Genomic DNA, 23,010 nt, shown 5'->3' with positions numbered 1-23,010 from the left:
TGCGGCAGGCATGCAAATGATCCAGCCGCTTTCTCTTTCGGGAGCTACGTTCGCCGTAGCAGGCTTGGGACTCGGAGGGAAAGGAGATACGTGGGCGTTAAGGAACGGGGGGCTGCGGATGCGACGTGTAAACACTCATCTTCTAATTGCAAACAATTAGGGAACGAAGACTGCGCCACGTGTCGGGCCGACATCCTTTTCACGGATTCACAGAAGCCAACCTGGGCGGCCCGCAGCAGGGACAGAAGCCCGCGCTTTACTGGGGAAGGGGGGGAAATGAAAAAAAAGAGACAGGTTCCTTTTGCTTTTCCGCACTTCTGGCTGAGTGCAGCCGCAGCCCCGGGCCCGCGCACGGCTCGCCTCCCCAGCTGCAGCTCCCGCCGCCCACAGCGCCCACTCCTCCCGCCTCCCGCCTCGGAAGTGACGCAATGGATCCCCCCTCCCCCCTCCGCTAGATCCGCTGCTGCTGCTGCTGCTGCGGACCGAGCTGCTTTAGGTGGCCGCGGCGGCGGCGGCAGCGGCAGCCGAAGGAAAATGGCGGACGGTGTGGATCACATAGACATTTACGCGGATGTGGGAGAGGAGTTCAACCAGGTACGTGTGGCCCACCCCTTCCCCCCGGAGGCCCGCGCGGCCGAAGCAGGCTGCGTGCAGGCCGGCGGGGCTGGGGCCGAGGCCGGGGCTGGGCCCGCCCGCCGCGGGGGCTGCACCTTGGCCAGCTTCTCGGGCCGCCCCGTTCCCGGCCTTTCTCTCCCGCTCTTCCCGCTCCCCCCCCCCCCTTCCCTTCTCCCCGCGCCGCCCTCCAGGCTTGCTCGGCTCCGACTCCTCTTTCCCCGCCTCCCCATTATGGGCGACGCCCGGGTCCCTGGGCTTCCCGCCTAGGCTTAGGCCCCGAGCAGCGGCGGCGGCGGCGGCAGGGCCGGGCCTCGTGTGCGCCGGGGGGCGGGGGCGGGGGCAGGGGCAGGACGGCCGGGGCCCGCCCTCTTGTCCGGCCCGGTTCGGCTCGGCCTTGTGAAGGGACCCCTCCCCTCCTCTCGCCTCATGGAAGCCTCCGTTTCGCGGCCCTTTGTGCCCTCCTCGCGCCTCGCTCTCCCCGGACCCCGCCTGCTGCTTGGGCCACGGGTCCCTTCGCCGGCGCCGCCTCCCCAGGCCCCGAGGCCTGGCCTGGCCGGCGCCGCCGACGTGCTGGGGCCTGGTCGGAGAGGGGGAGGCGGCGGCCTCCGGGCGGGAATGTCTTCCTCACACCTGAAGGACCGGGCGCGCCAATCGGACACCGAGTGAAAAAAGGGGCCTCTGCATCTCTCTTCCAAACGTACAAATTCAATATCTACATTCGTCCACACGTTGTAATTCGAAATTAAAATCATCTCCCTCATTCCTTTATGTCTAAATGCACCGCGTCCTTTGACGCCGCTCGGCCCTGGGAGGCTTTGTGGTCGCCAATCCCTCCACTCCCCCGCCCCCGCTTCGTACCCCGGTTCTAGCAGGGCTTGAGCGGTGGGTGGGCGGTCCCCCGGGTGGGGGGGGGGGGGGAGAGGGCTGTCGGGAGCTCCGGAACGGGAAGCATTTAGTTTAAAAAACTCTTTTTTTTTTTTTTTTTTTTAACGCATTTACTAAGTGCCTGCTCGGACCCCTGGCTTTGTGGGCTTAGCGCTAGCGGGAATACAAAGAAAGGCCGAGGGGGGCAGGGGAAGGTTCCTGCCCTCGAGGGGGGGGGGGGGATCCCAATCTCCTCAGCCCCTTCCGGAAGAACCGAGATTCTGATTCTGAGGGACGGGGATTCTTTTGCAAAACGTCTGCCCTTGCTGTTGGAACGGGAGCCGGGAGGATGCCCTCGGGAAGGAAGCGCCCGCTTGGGAGGGCTGCCCAGGGCTTGGCACGGGGTTTCTCTTTGCTTGGGCTGGCGGCTTCGGGGGTGGGCTGGGGAGGGGGCGGCCTTTTGCCTCTGGTGCCTGGCTTTACTAATGCTTAATAATACCTCAAAAGGAGCAAAAAACCACTAGCCCCTGCCCCGGGAGCTCAGCGTCCAAACGAGAGACCACCTGCAAACCGATGTGTGCAAACGAGATCTAGACTGAGTCAACTGGAGAGAATCTAGCTAGCTTGGAGGGGGCCTGGGAAAGCTCCCCGAAGCGGGGTTCAGTTGAAACTTGGAAGGAGCCAGGAGGTGGATATCGTGTTTTGTTCGATGACACATGTCGGGGGAGGATGCTTGTTTGGGGCTCGGTTTTTGTTTTCAAAGAAAGATTTTGGTTGTGGAAGGTGGGATTTTCATTGGAACTTGGAAGAAACCAGGAGGTGGATCAATGTATTTTGCTAATAGTCCATATTTGGGGATGTGTGGTGGGGGTTTTTTGTTTATGGATTTTAGAGAAGCTCCTTTTAGAAGATGGGATTTCGGTTGAAATTTGGAAGCCAGGTGATAGATCAAGTGTGTTTTTGTTCAAATAGCACATATTGAGGAAGGGGGTAGAAGGTTGCAATTTTGGGGGTTATTTTTTTTTTTCTTCCCTTTAAAGGATTTCTTTTAGAAGGTGGGGATTTAGTTTCGAATTTGGAAGAAGCCAAAAGATGGATAATGTTTTGCTTGATAACACATGTTGGGGAGGGAAGGTGGTATTTGTTGGTGGTAGTGGGTGTTTCATACATAATGGGTTTATTTCTTCCTGTCCCTGGGAGAAAGGAACTTTATAAATTTTCACAATCTGTGTTTGTTGGTTTTTATTTGAATGTGTTAATTAACAGAATCCAGATTTGTTTTTCCTTAAAGATTTACTTTTTGTGTATATGTGGTAGTAGACAAAATTGCCACGTTTTCCTATTCCTTTGTTAAGTGCCAAAAATGTTTTAAATATTAAGCTGTGAATGATTAAAGCATCTTAAAGTGAAAAATGTTTTAGATGCTTGTGGTTTGTATTTCAAGCCTATCATGTCAAAATTTATGTGTAGTTAAATGTCTTTTAAACTATTAAGACTAAAACTTTCTAGTATCATAAAAAATAAATAGGATGCCAGAGCTTTTTTGCACCTTCTAGTTCTTTTATATACACACATGTGTAATAATTTTTAAAATACATGGAATGCTAATATGGCAAGTTGTCCTCAAAGTTTATTCCAGTTCAACCAATTAAATGTCTTTAAACTATTAATAAGAATATAACATCTTAGTACCATAAAATAGGTTGCCAATTTTTTTTTTTTTTTTTGGTCCGTCTAGATTAGGGGTTTTTAAAACTTTTTTTTTAGTTTGTAGTTTGTATTGAAAGCTTATTTGTACTTATTAAGATTATATCACTTAAGTCTCCTTAAAAATACAAGTAAGCACAAAACTTTGGAGTATCACATACAAATAGAACATCAAAGGTTTTTTAAGAATCTTCTGGGCCTATTCATGTAATATATTTTTAATATTTGCAGTGTTCGTGTTACAAACCCATTGTACTTAAAGTATCTTTAAACTACTAGTAAGAATACAACATCTTTTAAGAACCATACAAAAATAATATATTTGGTCCAGTTGACAAAGCCTTTTTTAAAATTCTTTTTTAAAGCATTTTACAGGAAGGGAAACTGCTAGTGAGGATTTTCTTCCAAGAGGACAATGCTATATATTTTCTCAGTCCTCAATATACTTTAGGACTGAATGCCAGGATGAATATAACATTTATTCACTTTTCCTTACAGGAGTTTCTGTCCTTGGCTTTTCGATCCCTCCCTACAGAGGAGGTATACTTTGGGCATCACTTAGTGGTCAAGTCTTTTTTCAGTTTTCTTCACTTCTCAGAAATACTTCAAGGCTATTGCAGACTTGATCCTGGAGGGATGTTTCCTTTGTTTGTAATGCCAGTTGGTACTGTAATTATGTTCATTGTCTTCCTGCAGCCTGGGTGAGAGAAATATTGTGGATTTCATCAACTACTTTGACAATCAACTTTTTTTTTTTTTTTTAATTAAGAATTTTTCTTTAAAATCAACCAGGTAGCCTATGTTCAAATGACTTTATTAATGTCCTCTTTAGACTTTGAAATTGATGAAATCAAATGGTATTGTTTTTTTGGTTTGTAGTTAGATTAAATGATAGCTTTGATTTTTATATTCTGAATATCACTGACCTCTGCTATTTTTACTCCTGCTTTCGACAGTAATTCTTTTCATGAACCTGTACTTTTAAAGTATATAGAGTTTGAATGTACAAAGAGAATTCTGTGTTTGCTATATAATTAGTTATGTGAACTTTTATATCTATTTTTAAAAAATGATAATTAAGCATGTATTAAAAAGTTCAACTATAATGCGTTTTGGGGGTGGGATGAAGAAAATTCCTTCAAAGATTGGATGAATTTAAAATGATGAGAAAAGGTGAGGGAGGGGAAAAAGCAAAAAGGTCTTTGTGTAGAGGTAATTCTTGATGTCTTTAATTGGAGGTCCATAGATAAACCATCAAATTGGGAACCATTACTTTTTTGAAGACATCATTTGGGCTTTTCTTTTTTCAATGCTACTTGCATCCTCTTCCTCATCCTGCTCCACTATGCTCATGTACTGTGTTTGGATTTGGGAAGAGAACAGCACTAGAATAGCTGCTATAAAGCAGTTTCATTTCATGCTAAGATGTATAGTTATTGATTTAAAATTTTATAATCGAGCATCTTGACTCTCTTTTTTCTCTTGCCTCAACTACATGAAAATCAACCCAGGTTGATGTGTCAAAAAAATAGACATCTTGATGTTATTGTGAACTATGTAGTCACAGGAACAGACATAGAATTGGAAAAGACTTTAAAGAGCAGAGTCCAACTCCCTTATTTTACAGATGGGGAAATTAAAGCATAGAAGAGTGTACACATACTAAATATTCTAAAGTAGGATCTTACTGACTTCAATAGATTCTAATGTGAAACTAGCTTCTTTTTTTTTTTGTTTACATGGGACTATGTGAGTTCTGTGATTTTAGTGACCCATCTTGCAGCCTTAAAAAGAAAATAATTATTTAGCTAGAGATTTAGAAAAAAAAATTTCTCACATTTATTTCTTAATCTGGTACTATTTTGCATCTTTTATTTTCCCAACATCATTATCTATTTGGATGATGAAAGTTAGTTTTCCATTATATGGTTAAACTATCATTGTTCTACAATTAAATTGCTTGTTAATATTTTTATTGAATGAGATAGGTTTGTTTTTGCTGAGCTTATTGTTCCTAGAAGACAAAATGAGGATTTCTGCTCAGTTTATAAGAATAGTAGTGTTAGTTGGGCTAAGGTCTGTGTATTAAAAACTATCTAGGAGAGATTGAGTATAAAAATGGTTCCTAATTCTTTCTTTTTCATAAACTTCTTTTCTTTCGATGTACATTTCTATTATCACTAATTTGAAGAGTTTTTTGGTGGTGAATTTTAAATTATTCATGCTATCATCACTTATGCTTTATGGGATAAAAGACAGCATGCCATAGGATAGTGGAAGAATATTCCCATAAAGATGACCCTGGTTCAAAATCTGGCTTCACTCTTTGTCTAGAAGTATTGTGACCTAGGGCAAATTACTGAATCTCTCTGAAGGTGGTTTTTTCATCCAGGCAAACTCAGAGAATTGTTGTAATGATCAAATGAGAATTAGAACTTGCTCTTAATTCTAAAATGTCATTATAAATTGTTATTTAAAAATTCTAATCAAGTGACTATATTAAGTTCTTTTACTTAAGAATTCTGATTTTTCTTTATTAACTTAATTTTTTTTTTTTTTTAAAGCTGAAGGCCAGTTGTATCAGTTTGTATGTCCTTGGGACAGTTGTTCTTATTTTGTCTTTGAAAGATCAGAAAAACATAAGAGGAGTGAGCATTAACCAGAGTAATAGGACTATAAAAAACAGTAGAGTATTTAAAGACTGCCAGGAGTGACTTGAGAGCCCTATGCTGACTCTCGATGAATATATGTCTATTACTTTTTGCTGACTGTTGTGAATGAACTGTCCACAAAAACAATAGCTCAGAGAAACCTATCCATGATATTTTACATTTTATTTTCAAAACTGTTTTCCCTAACTTACTGTTAGATAAAAATCTTTTTAGATCTTGTCTTGTACAAGTGTCTATATTTTATATTTTACAAATTAGGGGAAAGTTAGAAAAATGAACTTGATTCTTATTAGCAACAAAATAATAACTTAAATTTATAGTTTTCTTCTGGGTCAGTTTCCATTTATACAAAAAGGCATTTAAGATGGGCCAACATTTTATTGTCTGAAAACTTTATTAGAGAACAGAAATCATGATATTATTTGCTCATTTTTGAATGTCACAAAATATTCTTCAAGAACGATAATTTTAGTAGAAATGAGAACTTTTGAGCAGTAGTATTTGTCACTTTTTATTTGAAAGATTTTTGTGTTATCTTTAAATTTAAGTTTTAGGATTCACTGTGCCCATGAATAAGTTTATGGATTTTTTGAGAGAATGTAAGCTTTTCTGAAACAACATTCATTAAGATGGTAATAGAAAGTTGGCACTAGAGATGTTTGGGAAGGTGGTATGGGCTGGCCTTAAGATGGACACAATCGACACTATAGTCGGGCATATGCTTTGAGTTCTTTTCCAGTAATGGCGATAAATTTGTTCAAATTCATCCACATTTTCTTACCGAATCCAAATGGCATACATTTGTGAAACGGCTGGCCTTGGCTAGGAGTGCAATCTATGACTTTGGAACAAAATGAAGCTCTAGCTACATGGAGATCAAACCCAGGACCATGGTCTCATTAGCATCATGCTTCAACCAATTGGAAACAGTACAACTACCAGACAAAATGGCTGATCCTAGTATTGGTAGAGGATATCAATGTGGAAGGATGGGTTGGTGTCAACATAGAAATTCAAGAATGGACAAAAATAGTAAGTGGCTTGTAAAATACCAGGTTAGTGTAGAATGTGGTTTTGTTTACAAATTGTTGTTTACTCATTGTTACTATATTCATAGACAATGATTACTTATAAAAAAGAAGTGGCTTGGCATGTTAATATATTTTTTGTAAGTGAAAGTATTAACATATCTTTATTTTTACACCTGCTATTAACCATTGCATTCTTTTTTACTCTCCCTTAGACCCTATGTTGTGGTTATACTTTCTGCAGAGGAGAATGGGGACACAACTTCTTTTGAATAATAATAATTCTACTTGCTGTTAAGAGCCGGATTGCAAGAGAGTTTACTGTGCCCTCAACCCCTTATGATCTGAAAATGAAGGTTCGAACTTGTGACCCCCTTTCCTGTTCCATGTGTGGAACCCTTGTGCTGCAACTACAAAACGGGAAGCTTCAGCTCATGCTGAAACTTCAAAACAAAATTCCCACAAATTTTGTTATTATTCAAGATAAAATATGAGCATGTTATTCTGTTTATTTGCAACTATCAGCATAGCAGAAATCTACATTTTAAGGGGGTGGTCATTTTTTTTATGCTACTGTAAAAAATTAAATTGTGAATCTAGAACCCTTATTAGATTTATAAGTATGCCCCATAAAGATAGAAACTATAATACAAAATCCCATTTATATATTGGATTAACTGATGCAGTACATTTACATAAAGGTTAACTTCAAATTTTGTTGTGCATATATATATTTTTTCTATTACAGATGAAATCCTATTATAATGATATCACAGTGATATTTCCAAATAACATTTCCTTGTTTTGGGGATCCACATTAGCGGTGTTTTGTTGTTCTGGCTACTGTTACACCAAAAGATTCTCTGGGAGTTTTTCATGTAGCTGCATATTCTAGAACCAGTAACTATATCTCTTATTTGCTTTTCTCAGTAATTTTCATCATAGAAAAATAGTAAGAAAGTTAGCTTTGTCTTCAGATTTTCACAGCTCTCTTTTTTAGCATTTGTCTTGAATCTCCTCTAATTTCTTGCCTTCTCAGATGCATTTGACTGCAATAAAAACACATAGACTCTAGCAACTTAGGAAAAATGGGTGTTCGTGATACTTTATTTCCATTTCAGTGAGGTTAGATTACTTATAGTAAAAGTTAATGGTTAGCACTTCAGAGCAAGTCCCTCTCAAATAGAATTATTGATGAATTTTTTAAATTAATTTTTCCCCTTCATGAATGTTCTTCCTTCCTCCATGATTTTTATTATTAAAAAATATTTTTTCCTACCTTCACTTGAAAAACATGTAGGAACAAGACTAGACTATGGTTTCTTCAGGCTCTGGATCTTTCTCCCTTTTTCCTATGTATGAAAGGTGAACTATTATTAAATATTCACTAAATAGGTTACTCTATCTATGGCCTTAAACCAGTACTATGGTCTATGTTCACAGTTCTTTTGCCACTTCAGAGAGAAAGAGAGAAATCAATTTCCTATTGACTGGGAATGATATTTATAGCAGTACCTTTATAAAATTTTCTTCAATATTGTTTAATCTGTGGCAGTTGTAACAGAATTTTACTTCTACTTCATCTGTTGTTTATTTTCCCCAACTTTTTCATTTACTACTACATTTTAAATAATTTCCTTTCCTATTTTCCACATCTCTTTCCTTTGGCCCAGATTGATATGTTCATTTGTAAACTAACAAACAAACAAACCCCCAGCAACTTTTTATTAAGAGCTAAGATATTGAAGTTGAGCAGCTAAAGGAAATTATTTGGAACATTAGGGAGGGTTTGAAAAAACTCGGTGATTTCTGGGTCTTATTGATATATGAGGTTGTAATTGTTGGGTTTTCCTTTTCAGTGTGTATTGTTTCAAATGTTAAAATGGCTTATCTGTTTTGTATTCATGTGTTGCGACTCTATACCATGATTGTATCAAAATTTTATTTTTGTATTTTATTGTCTTCATGTTAAATTTTTCCAGAGGAACTTATCTCCAATTTTATAATAGAAGTCATTGGGAAAATAAGATTCAGTATACAGAACTTTGTTTTACAGGCATCTTTCATGAATGCATCTATCCCATAAAGTTGAGGTAACAATTGTATTGAGAGGTTTGGATCCTTGACTATCTTCTGTGAGATTAAAAAAAAAAAGTTCAGTGTCCTTGTATTTCAGTCTTTAGTAGTATTCTGAGTATTTTGTAATCTAGAGCATTGTTTCTGTATCTCAGGAAGCTGAATATGGTGGGCATGATCAGATAGATTTGTATGATGATGTCATCTCTCCATCTGCAAATAATGGAGATGCCCCAGAGGATCGCGATTACATGGATGCTCTCCCACCATCTGTTGGCGATGATGTAGGTAAAGGATCAGCACCCAATGTTGTCTATACATATACTGGAAAGAGAATTGCATTGTACATTGGAAATCTTACATGGGTAAGTGCCTGTTCCGCTGGCTATTTATTGATTCTGAATTCATGTCATTGAAATTTTCTTGCAATTTCTTAGTTGTTTCAAAATGCAGTTGTGAGATTACTTAAATTTCCCCCCCTACTTTTATTCCTGAATAGATTGGTGGGGGAAAGGAGTGGAGAAATATTATTACTATATATGATAAAATTTTATAAATTCACTCTACTAATTTGTGATAATTAAACCTGAACTAGAGGAGACTTCAACCAAGTACAGGTCAAGGAATTTTAAGTATGTGTTGGGTTTTTTTTTTTAGTTAAAATATTAAGTGATTGCCTTTTTACTCCCTTCATATCTATTTAATTTACCTCAGACACTTCATTCCTATTCTGAAAAATCCACCTCATTTCTTAAACTAATAAAGGAAGGGGAAAGGCATTTTTGCTTTCTGATTTCAAAACATATATACGCACAAATTTTTTTTTTTTTTTTTACTTTTTAAAATAATAGCTTTTTATTTTTCAAAATACATGCTAAAATGTTTTTCAACATTCATCCTTGCAAAAACCTTGTGTTACAGATTTTTCTCCCTTTCTTCCCTCTCCTCTCCCCCTTTCCTTAGACAGCAAGTAATCCATTATAGATTAAACACATGCAATTCTTCTCAACATATTTCCACATTGAAAACATTTTTTGAAATCAGGTGGAGGGGCTGTCATTTCTAGTTTCACATTGATTAGAAATATTGTCATTGTACAGTAGTGACAGAGATTTTGATGCCACGTTTGTTCTCTGGGATTCTGATAAAGAAATTTAAGGGTGATGTATTTAAATAATACACTACATTTTATTTTCTTCACTGCAACTGGGTATCATAGAATAAATTTAAAGATAGTATGTTAGACTTTGTTAGAAATTAGAAATTATTTTTTAGAAAGTCTATTTCTAATTTTGGGTGGCTCCTGCCCGTGTCCTGTAGGTTCCATCCAGTGCTCTGGAGGCCTTCCCCTAGATGCTTTATATTATGTGGGTACCATTGCCCCATTTAGATTATCAGTCTATTTTTGTCTTTTATTATATGATTAGCCCAATTCTTTTTCTAGTTGTAATGCTTTAATAACTTTATGCATTTTATTTTGTCATTGGTAATTTGCTCTTACCTGTCTATATCCACTATGAATCTCTCAGGTGTTCTCTGGGTGACCTGCAATTTTGAGATTGAAACATTTATTTCATGATTTTCAACATTGCTGTAAAAATACTTGTTTTAAAAATTAAGAGATTAATATTTTAAGAAGCAATTTAGGGTAATTGAAAGTATTATCCAGTTTTGTAATTAAATCTAGCCTGTGCTCTTTTTCCTGTTTAATTCTGGGCCCAGTTAATTGTTCATCTGTGTTGCCTACCTAGAGTAGATGTTCATGGACCAAATGTATGTTTATCTGGATAATGGACTTTCCTTGTGTGCTTTTATACCTATGTGGATAGTTAGGACTATGAATCTTATTTAGAAGTCTGTGAAATGACCTGGGCTTTGATGTATTGAGTCTGTACAATATCCTCTAACATCACCTAGAGGAGTCTCACTATCTAAGGGGGGGAATCCTCTATATTGTATTTACAAGAAAAATGTGTTAATAGTGCTTCGGCAACAATTGTGCTCAATGCATTTCTAAATTTCAACTTCTAGGAGGAAATCATAGGTGGACTCAATACAGCAACCCTCAAAAATCGTTCTGACATGGAACGTAACTATCCTGGTGTCCTGTGTGGTATCCACATAATTCCAGTGCATTTAATATTCTCTTCATATAACTGGGGAAGAAAGGGAAGTACAGGATATCTAGATTTAGAAATTTGCAGTGATTCTCAAGGATTGAGTTTCATGACATACTGATGTTGAAGAAGATTTCTAAAGATTATTTTGTCTACCATTGGCAGTATATATATATATTTTTTTTTCAATAAAACACTAATTTTTCCTTTTAAAAAATAATAAAATAAAATAAAGGAAATCTACTTCCAAATGGATTCTGTAATGGGTAGACTCCATGACACTAGCAAATACCTGTTTGATCATGTGATATATATCTCTGAGATAATCATAACTCTGTTGGATCTTTCAAAAAATCCCATAAATCAAATGCTTTTTAAAAATTTCAGCAAAGGAATCTTAAACTTTCCATACCCTTTCACTCATTTGAGTAATTGTTGGAAATTAGAAATTATTTTTTAGAAATAGTTTATTTCTCATTTTGGGTTGCAAAAGTCTGTCTGTTCTCTTCTACTTTCTCATGCTTTGTTTATATTTGGATTATCCAAAAACATTTAAGACATAAGAAAGTAATCAAGAGTTCTTAGTATCCTCAGGATTACCTTTTTGTAGAGGTAAGAGCAATGTTTTATTTTATTTTTCTCCGCCAGCTGTTTATTCTTGATTGTGCCACTTTGTTTTGTACTTCCTCTGTGCATACTTAATATTTGGTCCAGTTTCTTTTCCCTTTTTTGTTGTTTTGTTTTCTTTTCTTTTCTTGAGTTCCATCTCTATTTTTCTAAGAATTATAATGAAATCTCAGTATGATATTTCCCTTGTTACTGATGGAGTAAGAAATGTCTGATAGGAATTGTGACAGATTTTTTCCATTTTTATCAGTTTGTTCTTTTAGTTTTATTAATTGCTTTTGGAATGGTTGATTTGACTTTTTTGGATCTCAAATTTTCTGTAAAATCTTTTTTCCTTTTAACACTTAGTGTTTTATGAAGTGTTATAATATTACAAGTGTTACAAATGAAGTTCTAAACTGGCAGTCATTCACTGTGTCAAGGAAGTTGAGGGAGGGAGGGGAGAGAGGAGAGAGAGAAGGAGGGAGGGAGGGGGAGAGAGAGAGAGAGAGAATGAGAATATGAATGTGAGTGAGTATGTGTGTGTGTGTGAAAGAGACAGACAGACAGACAGATGGGATAGGGAGAGAGTGCACCAGCAGCACAGGAGCAGAGCATATACAATTTTTATTGATTTTTTTTTTTTTTTTTTGCTTTTATATTGTATGCATTTTTGAATGTATTCCCAGTCTTTCTATCTTTCCTTTATAACAAAAATGAATGATTGGGGGTTGGGGAAATTGATAGAGTAAAAAACAATAGATACTTCTGCAAGTGACAATAGGTGCAGTGTTTTACACCCAATTCTTGCTTTTCCAAAAAGAGGGGGGAAATAAAGAGATCAACTGTTAGCTCGTTGAATTATTTTCTAGGCTTTTGCTCTAGTGTTGGGGTTTGTTTACACATTGGTTAATCTCCTGTCGGAAATAGTGAAGGTCTGAATCATTGTCTGTTCCTTTTTCCATTTTTAATTTTTCACTTTAAGAAGCTTATTTAAATATGTCCATTTGGATGTCTTCATTTTTATTCTAAATTTTAATCTTTAGTTATACAGATAGCTAGATCAGCTTGGTGGCATAATGGACACAGTCTCAGACCTGGAGTCAGGAAAACTCATCCTTCCTGAGTTCAGATCTGGCCTTTTAGCTATGTGACCTTGGCCAAGTCACTTAACCTGTTTAACCTTAGTTTCCTGATCTGTAAAATGTGTTGGAGAAGAAAATGATAACCCCCTCCAGTGTATTTGCCAAGAAAACTCTAAATGGGGTCATGGCAACAGCAAAATACATCCAGCCAATTTGGAATGACTCCCAGGTTGTTAATCATTTATTACCTGTCTGTTAAGATATAATCGCATGTTTTTTGTGCTATTTAATGCTCACCATGGCTATTACTTCCTGACTCTTGAAAGGCCACCTGTGCTATTGAGACAGAAGCTTTTGGTGCGACCTAACAGTGCTGTAATTTTTTGTTCCTCGGTCCTAACTTAATCATTTTTTTACCTTCTTTCCCAGTATTCATATTTGTATTAAAGTATGTGTTGATATACTTTTTTAAAGTAATATTTCCCCCACTTACACAGAAAAACAATTCTTAAAATTTTCTCAAGTTTTGGGTTCCAAATTCTATTCTGGAAGGTTCCTCTCTCTCCCCCACCCCCCAATCCCTTTAGATAGTAAGCAGTCTAATATAGGTTGTTGATATGAAATCATCATGTAAAACATTTCCATATTAGTCATTTTGTGGAATAAAACTAGAACATAAAGAAAAAAACGGTGTGCTTTGGTCTGTATTCAGACCCCGTCAGTTCTTTCTGAAGGTAGATAGCAGTTTTTTGTCTTTGATTATTGTGTTGCTAAAAATAGCTAAGTCATTTATAGTTATTCATCCTACAGCATTGCTGTCACATTGTGTACAATGTTCTCCTGGTTCTGCTCAATTTACTCTGCATCAGTTCATGTAAGTCTTTCCAGGTTTTTTTTTGGGGGGGGGGGTTGTTGTTTTTTTTTTTGTTTGTTTGTTTGTTTGTTTAGAGAGCATCTAGCTCACATCTTATAGCATAATAGTATTCCATCACAATAATATATTACAACTTGTTTAGGCATTTCCCAATTGGTTGTCATCCCCTCAATTTCCAAGTCTTAGCCACTTAAAAAAAAAAAGCTGCTATAAATATTTTTGTACATAGAGAATCTTTTCCCTTTTTTGTGGATTTTTTCTCCCCTCTTTGAGAGATCTAGTAGTGGTATGGCTGAGTCAAAGGGTATACAGAGTTTTATAGACCTTTGGGCATTTGTTCCATATTGTTCTCCAGAATAGTTGAATAAGTTCACAGCTTCACCAGCACATCATTATTATTCTAATTATTATATTCTCTCCCAACAGTTTCCTTTCCCATCATATTAGCCAATCTGATAGGTATGAGATGGTATCTGAGTAGTTTTAATTTGTATTTCTCAACTGTGATTTAGAAAATTTTTTTCATGACTATAGATATCTCTGATTTCTTTGTCTGAAAACTGCTTGTTCATATTCTTTGACCATGTATCATTTGAAGAATGACTTGCATTATAAAGTTATTTCTCTATATATTTGAGAAAGGAGGTCTTTATCAAACACTTATAATTCTATGTTCTTCCCCCAGGGTGTTTACTTTTCTTCTAATTTTGGTTTCATTGCTTTTGTTTGTGTAAACCCTTTTTAATTTATTGTAATAAAAATTATCTGTTTTTTCTAATGTTACTATTTGGTTCTAAATTTTTTCTTTAACCATAGACTTGCCATGCTCCCCTAATTTGCTTGTGGTAACAACCTTTATATCTAAATCTTTTCCATATATAATTTTGATTATCTTTTTCATTTTTTTCATAGAATTTCTTTACTTCTGATGGTTCATAAGCTATATTTAACTTCAGAGTGATCTTTTTGCTTAGCATTACAACATATGGCCTAGTGTCTTATGAAATGATACTTCTTAGCTTTGACTACATAATAAAGCCATATCCTTTAATTGCCTTTCCAAAAAGAACCTGTGAACAGTCTTTTCATTCTATCTTTTAACTATATTTTTTGCAAGAATGTCAAGAAGGTTGATCTTCAGTTCTTCCAGTTTTGTAGACATTTTTAATATTTGGATTTCATATTTAGAGTCTTTTAGTTAATGTTGTAGGCTATTTGAAAATTGATTCTTAGCATCCGCTGCTCTCTCTGCTACTGTCACTGCACAGGAATGTGGGACATTTTATACTTTTTTGTTTCATAGGTTGCTATGGACAAAGAATCTATTACTTAATTTCTTATTGGCGCAGAATCTCTGCATAACTGGAATAGTCTTTAGAAAACAGTTGGTGTGTCTCCAGGATTTCACATGGGATTGCTATGCTTTAGGGGCAAGAGAAAACTTATATGATCTTTGTTTTAACCAATGAGGGAAAAGGATATTTAATTATACTGCTCCTAAAAATCATATCCTTTATAATTTGTACCACAAAACATGTGTATATAATACACATACATATAAAATAACATTCTTGAAGCAGTATCATTTTTTTCTTGGTCTATTTAACATGTAATTTAGAGTTTATGTTCCACAAAATTGTTATTTCTAATTCTTGTCCTCTAGTCGTTAATTATCATGTTTTTGTGGAATATATGAAGAGAAATAATTTCATGTGGTAAAAAAAAATAATATTTGTAAATGTTTCGATTTTATTTTTACATAAAATTTAGAATACCTTTTACAACAAGCAACGAAACTTTGAGTATATTTTTGTTGCTGAATTTTAAATTTAATGCCTTGCAGTGGACAACTGATGAAGATTTAACTGAAGCAGTCCATTCTTTGGGAGTAAATGATATTTTGGAGATTAAGTTTTTTGAAAACCGTGCTAATGGCCAGTCAAAAGGGTAAGAATTTTTTTGGCCTAACTTTTCCCTACTATGTTATTATTGATATTTCATTGAGCCAGTGATGTTAATACTGATTCAGATTGATAAAGAAGTGAAGTATTGTGAATAATCAAAAGCACTTAAAACACCAGCTATGTATTAGAAATGCAATTTAAAAAATGAAACAGGACCTGATTTCAAGGAGCCTATCTTTTTCTTTCTATATCTTTGTTAATTGTAAAATGGTAAAGAATCTCACTTAAAATACCACAGCAACCTCCTGATGCACTCATCATGGTAGGAAAGTAAACACATGGGTTTGTAATTAATATTTTCTTGATGACATTCCCTTGCATTAATAAGGTTCAAGATTTTTTCCCTGCTTTGGTATATTTCTTTTCAGGTACTTTGTATTTTGGCCTTTTAATACCTTCACAATCTATCAAAGCTCTCCTATAATTGTATTTAATATAATAAGAGTAGTTGTTGGGTTTTCATTCCTACTTTCTTTAAGCAATCTCAGTGACTGTAATGTTAACAAGTGTAGTGTGTAGCACTGTCCTTGAAAGAAAACTTGTTGAAAATTTTTTGCAATATTTTCCTTTTTTTTTTTTAATAATCTTTAATTTTAATCCTTAAAGGTTCTTGTAATAATTTTACTTATTTGAATATCTTGACAAGTTTGCTTTCCTCCCTGTCTGTTCTATGAAATGATATAGCTAGTAATTGCCCGTCTTCTTTTGTAGGACTTTGCAGATTAATTTTAGGTCAGTTATTCAATGATTAATATGTTTTCTGAGCCCTTTTAGTCCGTCATGTGACATTTAAATTTACATGATTGAATCTTTCTATGAAATTATCATCGAACTAGCAAAACATTTTTGTGTAAACACAATTGCATTTTCACTTTTACATTGGTGCACTCAAAATTGTGAAAAGAATCACAATTGTTACATTTGTCATATGTCCTTTAATTAAAACCTATATGTATCATTCAGTGATAATTGATATCTTCTTCCTTTTCAGGTACCATTTTATTTATGTATTTAATTTTAGTATTGGTTGCATTTTTAGTGCAGAAATGCCCGTTAGAACATATTAGGGTTAATTAGTCATTTGGAAAGCATTTATAAAGAGTTTGTACCAAGTATTCTGTAGGGAGTTGAGATATAAAACCCAAAAATGTAACTTTCTTCTCTCAAGAAGCTAATACTCTGTTACTTGTTCCCCTAAAAACTATGTAGTCAAGTCTTTTCCAAACAAAATGTTCTTGAATATTTTTTCTTTTATTTGTGGGAGTCTAACAGATAGCATTTGACTTTAGAGCCAAGGTTTTTGGAGGTGTTAGAATTTTATTGAACAAATGTTTACCATCTTTGAATAGAAATTAGTCATCATGAAATTTCCCAATTTTTAAAATGGGATTTATTTAATTATAAAGGAGAATTTTTTAAAATTGAAACAAACTTACATTTCCTTTTCTTATTGAAAAATATTGTTCTTTCATTCTGTTTCATGAGTAACTTCTCTAATTTATATATAGGAGTCTCAAACATAATCAAGGACTTAGATTGATAATATTCTGCTTTCCTCATTTTGAGTATAGGAGTATCAACTTAAAATATTTTCTTACTCCATGAAACAACCCTACCTGTTCCCAGTTTTACCACACACTCTTAACTTTGTACCTACCATATGCTCTAACTAAACTGGGGTACTTCTGCATCCATATCCACAAATGTGCTGATAAATGTTCATCAATTGACTCTTAGAGGAAAGGAAGAGTATTCTGGTATACTTTAAAAGTTTAATCTGCAATATTACCATTTTTCAATCATTTAAGTCTAGATAATTAGAGCGACAAATCTGTTCCTGACTTGAAATGTTTGCCAATTTCAAAGATGAAAATATTCACATTGAAAGCCAGTTCTAGCTGGCTTCCCATTCCATATCTGGGGCTTGCTATACTTGACTTGGTAGAAATAAGAGCAGTGGATGGAAGTTGCTTAGGGACAGGGTTAGGGCTGTTTCATGATATGTGAAGTTAATTTGGCCAAAAGTAAGAAGGCTGACCTTTAGAGAATTCTTCGATTCCCAATTCATTGGAAATTTCCAAGCAAAGATAATCACTTGGTAGGGGTTTTATAGAAGGAATTCCTAAAAAAGAATGATTACTTCCAGGAACTTAAATGGCTATTTACTATACTTTTCATGTAATAGATTACTGTGCTTTTTGATTATTTCATGTAAAAGTAATATTTTTTAAAATGTGAGAAAACTAAATTCATTTTAAGTACAAAATATTCTAAAATGTAATAGAATTTTCTCTTTTAAGATCTCATCTATATAGGGACATGTGTGTTTTATCCTCAAAAACCATGAGAAAATAGGATTAATACATAAACTTTTACTTTATAAGCAGCTTTTTGCAAAGTGAAAATATTGCTTGGTGTGATAGAGAGAGAGCTGACTTTGAAATTGGGATGGCCTGGTTCCTTCTTTTGACATACTGGTTGTGTATCAGTGTGTCCTAGGCAGCTTCATAATACTGTAAGTAGAGGTCACCCAGTGAGGTCTTCTGATCCATATCACAATGCTAGAATTTCTTCTCTTTCTTACCAGTATAGAAAGAAAGCAATCTTAAGTCTTATGTTCTTAGCAGCAGATGTTGAAGTCATTTACAGTGAATTATGGCTGTTCTGCTTGAGAACCAGAGTGCTCCAGTAGAAAGAACATTTGATTTGGAAATAGAAAACTTGAATTTGAATTCCAGGGTCTGCCATTTATGGTTGGTTAATTCTTTATTTAAAATGAAAATAATACTTGGTTGGGTTGTTATAAGAAAGGTTGCTTTATAAACTTAAAAAACACTATGTAATGGCGAAGTCTATTCAACTGCTTTAATTGTGGTAGGGATGTAAACCTGGATTTAGGTTAGTAGAGAGTAAGATGGTATGAAAGTAAATATACTGAAATTAGTAAAAGGTCTCTGGAGTAGTGGAGAAGACCTAATATTAAATGCTTAAATTTACCCATTTTAAAATTCTTGTTTGTACTAGACAGCTGTAGCTAAGAGGCTATTCAAATAATATTTAGAAAAATTGACACTTGGCAATTAAAAATTAATGTCTAGGCATTTATATTTTTTCACATAAGAATGATCTGTCTGACTTATGAATACTTACATCTTTGAACAGTAGTTATTCACTCATACAACTTCTTAATGACAATGAAAAGTTTGTTCATCAAGGATCTTGTTGACATTCTTTACCGACTCTAACCCTAACCCTAAATGCCTCCTGACTCTAACCCTAACCTGACTCTAACCCTCCCAAGCCCTAAAAAAAAGAACAAAGATTTAATAGCTGTTGACCTTGATACTGTTGTGCTTTTCTGATTCATTGTAACTAGAATCTCAAGTATACTATAATAGCCACAAGCCTATTTTTAGAAATATATTTTAGATATTTAATACCTGAAATTGCAAGCGAAGAGAGGAATTGCTGAAAGGGTCATAGATCTAGAGGCAGAAGGGATCATCTGGGCCATTTCCTTCATTTTACATCAAGGGAACGGAAGGTACTGGCCCAAGGTAGTAATAATACAGGTAAGGAAAAATGCAGATAGTAATTATCAGATTGTTTGGCTTGAGAGAGTGAGTGTGCTGGGAAGGAGGGCCAGAGTCAAGAGGACCTGGTTCATTCAAATCCTGACTGCCACTTATTGACTGTATGACTTTGGGTAACCTGCTACTTTTCTGGGGCCCAGTTTTCTCACCTTGGAAAAGGAGCATGTTGGACTACATCATCTTTAAGATCCCTTCTAGCGGTAACTCTTATGAACTTGTCTAACAATGTAAGAAATATTTTCAAGTGATCATTAGGTAATTAAAAACATTTAGAAGAATTCCTCTTATTGTACTCAAAGCTTTCTAATTCCCTTCTCTTTTCCCTCTCTCCCTCCCGTTCCTTTTCTTTTTTCTTTTTTCCCCCCTTTGTTTAGGTTTGCCCTTGTTGGTGTAGGATCTGAAGCATCCTCAAAAAAGTTGATGGATCTGTTGCCTAAAAGGGAACTACATGGTCAGAATCCTGTTGTGACTCCTTGTAATAAGCAGTTCCTGAGTCAATTTGAAATGCAATCCAGGAAAAGTAAGCACAACTCTTACCTCCTCGCCACCCCCATCCCTTTAAATCCTTAAAATAATATAGCACAGTTTGTAGGCCCTGAAATGTGAAATCTTAACACTTAAGTTTTCAGTGAGTTATCTGAAAGCAGAGCTTATAAATTCTTCAGGATGGCTTTAGCCAGTGATTCCTTAAATCTTTCTTAGTATTGATAATTACCATGTGAAGTGTTGTTAGTCTTTATCACAGGAGGTGTCATTACTACATCTTAAATAGACATTATGCAGTTACAGAATCCTGTCATGCTTGTTGGTTTTTAAGTAACAGAAAAGGAGTGTTTTTGTATACTTTATATGTAGAAACAATTGACTTTGAAGCAGAAACTATTGAAGTATAGTCAGTTTAACATTTAAAATGGTTTAAAGTTAATCTTTTTTAGTAACTATTTATTGATCTGCCACTATTATTGTTATACATGGTAAAATGAATTTGGCATATTCTACCCTCTCAGTGAACCTGATCTAATTGAGGAGACATGAAAATTAAATATGTAGCCAACATGGAAAAAATTTAAATGTTTTATCATTTTTTTTTTTTTTTTTGAGAAGCTCTTATGTTGTAGAACTTTTTATAAAATTGAGTGGTTTGTACAACTGAAATTCTTGGCTGCTGCAGAATACTTGGTATTTTGAAAGTAGGTTTTGCATTTCCTCATTGGATGTACCTTAAAACCTGGATTCTGAGACTTTAAGAAATCACATGGATATGAACACCTACTAAACCAACACTTCCACGCAATTTGCACAGGCCCAAGGCATCTACAAGTTTAAGTATATTATGAATGAAGATGGGGAGGGGGAGAATTTACTCCTGACAACAGTGGTTACATTTCAGTGAACTGGTTTAATAAATGCTATTTATGAGTATTTGGATATTTGCAGCTACACAGTCAGGACAAATGTCTGGGGAAGGTAAAGCTGGCCCTCCAGGAGGCAGTTCACGTGCAGCATTTCCACAAGGTGGTAGAGGACGGGGCCGTTTTCCAGGGGCTGTTCCAGGTGGGGACAGATTTCCTGGACCAGCTGGACCAGGAGGGCCACCCCCACCTTTCCCAGGTAAAAATTTTCTCAAATTACCATGGATAAACTTGACTTCCCAATACCTCTTTTCCTTTTCTCTCTTTTTCAAGTTATGCATTATTAATGTGACTTACTCTCCTTGTTATGCTATTTTTGGAATCCAGGAAATTTGATCAAGCATCTTGTTAAAGGAACTCGGCCTTTGTTCCTGGAAACTAGGATTCCATGGCATATGGGGCACAGCATAGAGGAAATACCCATTTTTGGCCTAAAAGGTCTTTATTTTTCTCCAAACTTGCTTGACTTTATATATAGAATATTTACATCCGTCTTATTTTCTTACCTCTTTAAAAAAAATCCTTTCAAGACCATTTTTCCTCGTTTCACTTTCTAGCTTGGCATCAGAATAGAATTTAAGGTGGGTGATTTCACTGTAAGAAGTGTATATACACTGAAAGGTAGACATTTAAAAAAAGCACTCTTGAGTATTGTAATCCTTTTTACTAAAGTTTTCGTTTTATTTGAATAACATCTTTAAAAACTATATGCTTTAAAAAATTAAATTTATGCAATTATGCTTTGCCTTCATAGTTAATATAGAATTTAAGTTGTGGGTTATATATTAAGAGGGATAATCTTGGCATGATAGTGAGAAGTATCTTATTATTGAATTTTTTCTCTCTCTCTCCTTTATCCTGTAGCTGGACAAACTCCACCACGTCCACCCCTAGGTCCTCCAGGCCCTCCTGGCCCACCAGGCCCTCCACCTCCTGGTCAGGTTCTTCCTCCTCCATTAGCTGGGCCTCCTAATCGAGGTGATCGCCCTCCACCACCAGTTCTTTTTCCAGGACAGCCTTTTGGGCAGCCTCCATTGGGTCCACTTCCTCCTGGTCCTCCACCTCCAGTGCCAGGCTACGGCCCCCCTCCTGGTCCTCCACCTCCACAGCAGGGACCACCTCCGCCTCCAGGCCCTTTTCCACCTCGCCCACCTGGCCCTTTGGGGCCACCCCTCACACTTGCTCCTCCTCCACACCTTCCTGGACCACCTCCAGGTGCCCCCCCACCAGCTCCACACGTGAACCCAGCTTTCTTTCCCCCACCAACCAACAGCGGCATGCCAACATCAGACAGCCGGGGTCCACCACCCACAGACCCATATGGCCGACCTCCTCCATATGATAGAGGTGACTATGGGCCCCCTGGAAGGTAAGTTGGATTCGAAGTGTATAAAAGATCAACATGTTTCAATCTGTGGGGGAAAGAGATGTTAGTGGCTTATTTGTGCCTTTTCGTTTAATTTTAAATATAACCTGCTTCGTAAGCCTCTTCTGTAAATATATCTTTAACCACAATCTCAGCTATTTTCATTTGTTTGTTTTGTTATTTCTGCCATCCCTAGCTATGAAAATGTAGTGAGGCATGGGGAGAAAAGAGCACCTTAGACAGGGATGCAGGGTTTGCTGGCTATTCATTTTAAATTAGCTTCTGTCTTTGGAATGCTTTTATATATCTGTAACAGAATGATAAGTGACTTGGTTTAATAATTAGTTAAGATTTCTTTATTTGCGTGTCAGTTCTCTTGTATTTTTATTACATTAAACAACTTAGAAAATGTATAAATTATTTTGCTGGAGAGATTGTTATATAAAAGTATTATTGTACAGTCATATTATTGGAACACTTATATTCATGCTATTTGTATTTTTAAAGCATTAAGTGAGCCTCAGAAATCAAAAGTACTTCATTTAAAGGTCCATCTTTGATTTAATGTAGTCTTTGTACCCCTGAGCTAGTTGTTGAAACTCTCAGTCCAAGGATTGTCAATGAACTAGGGATCTGCTAGTGTCCTTGCTAGTTTCCTCCTCACATTTATTCACCTGGTTAAACTGGTTTTTTTAATAGCATGATAGAAAAATGCTAAAAATTCCATTTGTTTAGCAGCACGGTATGGAACAAATACTTGTTTTTTCATCATGGTTAGGGGCAGAATTACACTAAATTGTTTATACTTCTTTCTATCTATTTTCTCCTACTTCTCTCAGTCATGTTTGAGTTTTTGCTACTTTCAGAACACCATACATGGCTACTATGAAAGAAGGCACTGAATAATCCGGCAGCTTTTTGTCAAGTTCCCAGGGTGACTTTCTTTTTTTTTTTTTTTTAGCCTCTCTGAAGGTTTGCTAATCTTTTTAATGATGGAGCTACACTAGCTGACTTTGGAGATCCCTTCCAGT

The 23,010-nt window shown here is 36.4% G+C and overlaps 1 protein-coding gene across 10 annotated transcripts in view; it reads left to right on the top strand.

The window, feature by feature from the left end:
- Positions 1-452: 452 nt before the first annotated feature.
- The window catches only part of CPSF6 (cleavage and polyadenylation specific factor 6), a 69,682-nt gene continuing 47,124 nt past the window's right edge, over positions 453-23,010 (top strand). For 5 of the 10 annotated variants that reach the window (XR_004229894.1, XM_031940716.1, XM_031940713.1 and 2 more), the window contains exons 1-7: positions 453-594; positions 9,118-9,327; positions 15,488-15,591; positions 19,576-19,721; positions 20,639-20,812; positions 20,941-21,051; positions 21,478-21,982. Coding sequence is in view for 8 of the 10 variants with exons in the window: in XM_031940716.1 (XP_031796576.1) it covers positions 535-594; positions 9,118-9,327; positions 15,488-15,591; positions 19,576-19,721; positions 20,639-20,812; positions 20,941-21,051; positions 21,478-21,982 (1,310 nt within the window). In the remaining 2 variants the exon portion in view is untranslated. Of the gene's footprint in view, positions 595-1,932; positions 7,243-9,117; positions 9,328-15,487; positions 15,592-19,575; positions 19,722-20,638; positions 20,813-20,940; positions 21,052-21,477; positions 21,983-23,010 lie in introns of those variants that run through there. The other 5 variants (XR_004229895.1, XM_031940717.1, XM_031940720.1 and 2 more) reach the window with 4 other exon arrangements.

Source organism: Sarcophilus harrisii, chromosome 5 (assembly GCF_902635505.1).
Source record: "Sarcophilus harrisii chromosome 5, mSarHar1.11, whole genome shotgun sequence".
Classification (NCBI taxonomy): Eukaryota; Metazoa; Chordata; class Mammalia; order Dasyuromorphia; family Dasyuridae; genus Sarcophilus; species Sarcophilus harrisii.
The sequence above is the reverse complement of the archived record's forward strand: the minus strand, read 5'-3'. Positions and strand labels throughout refer to the sequence as shown.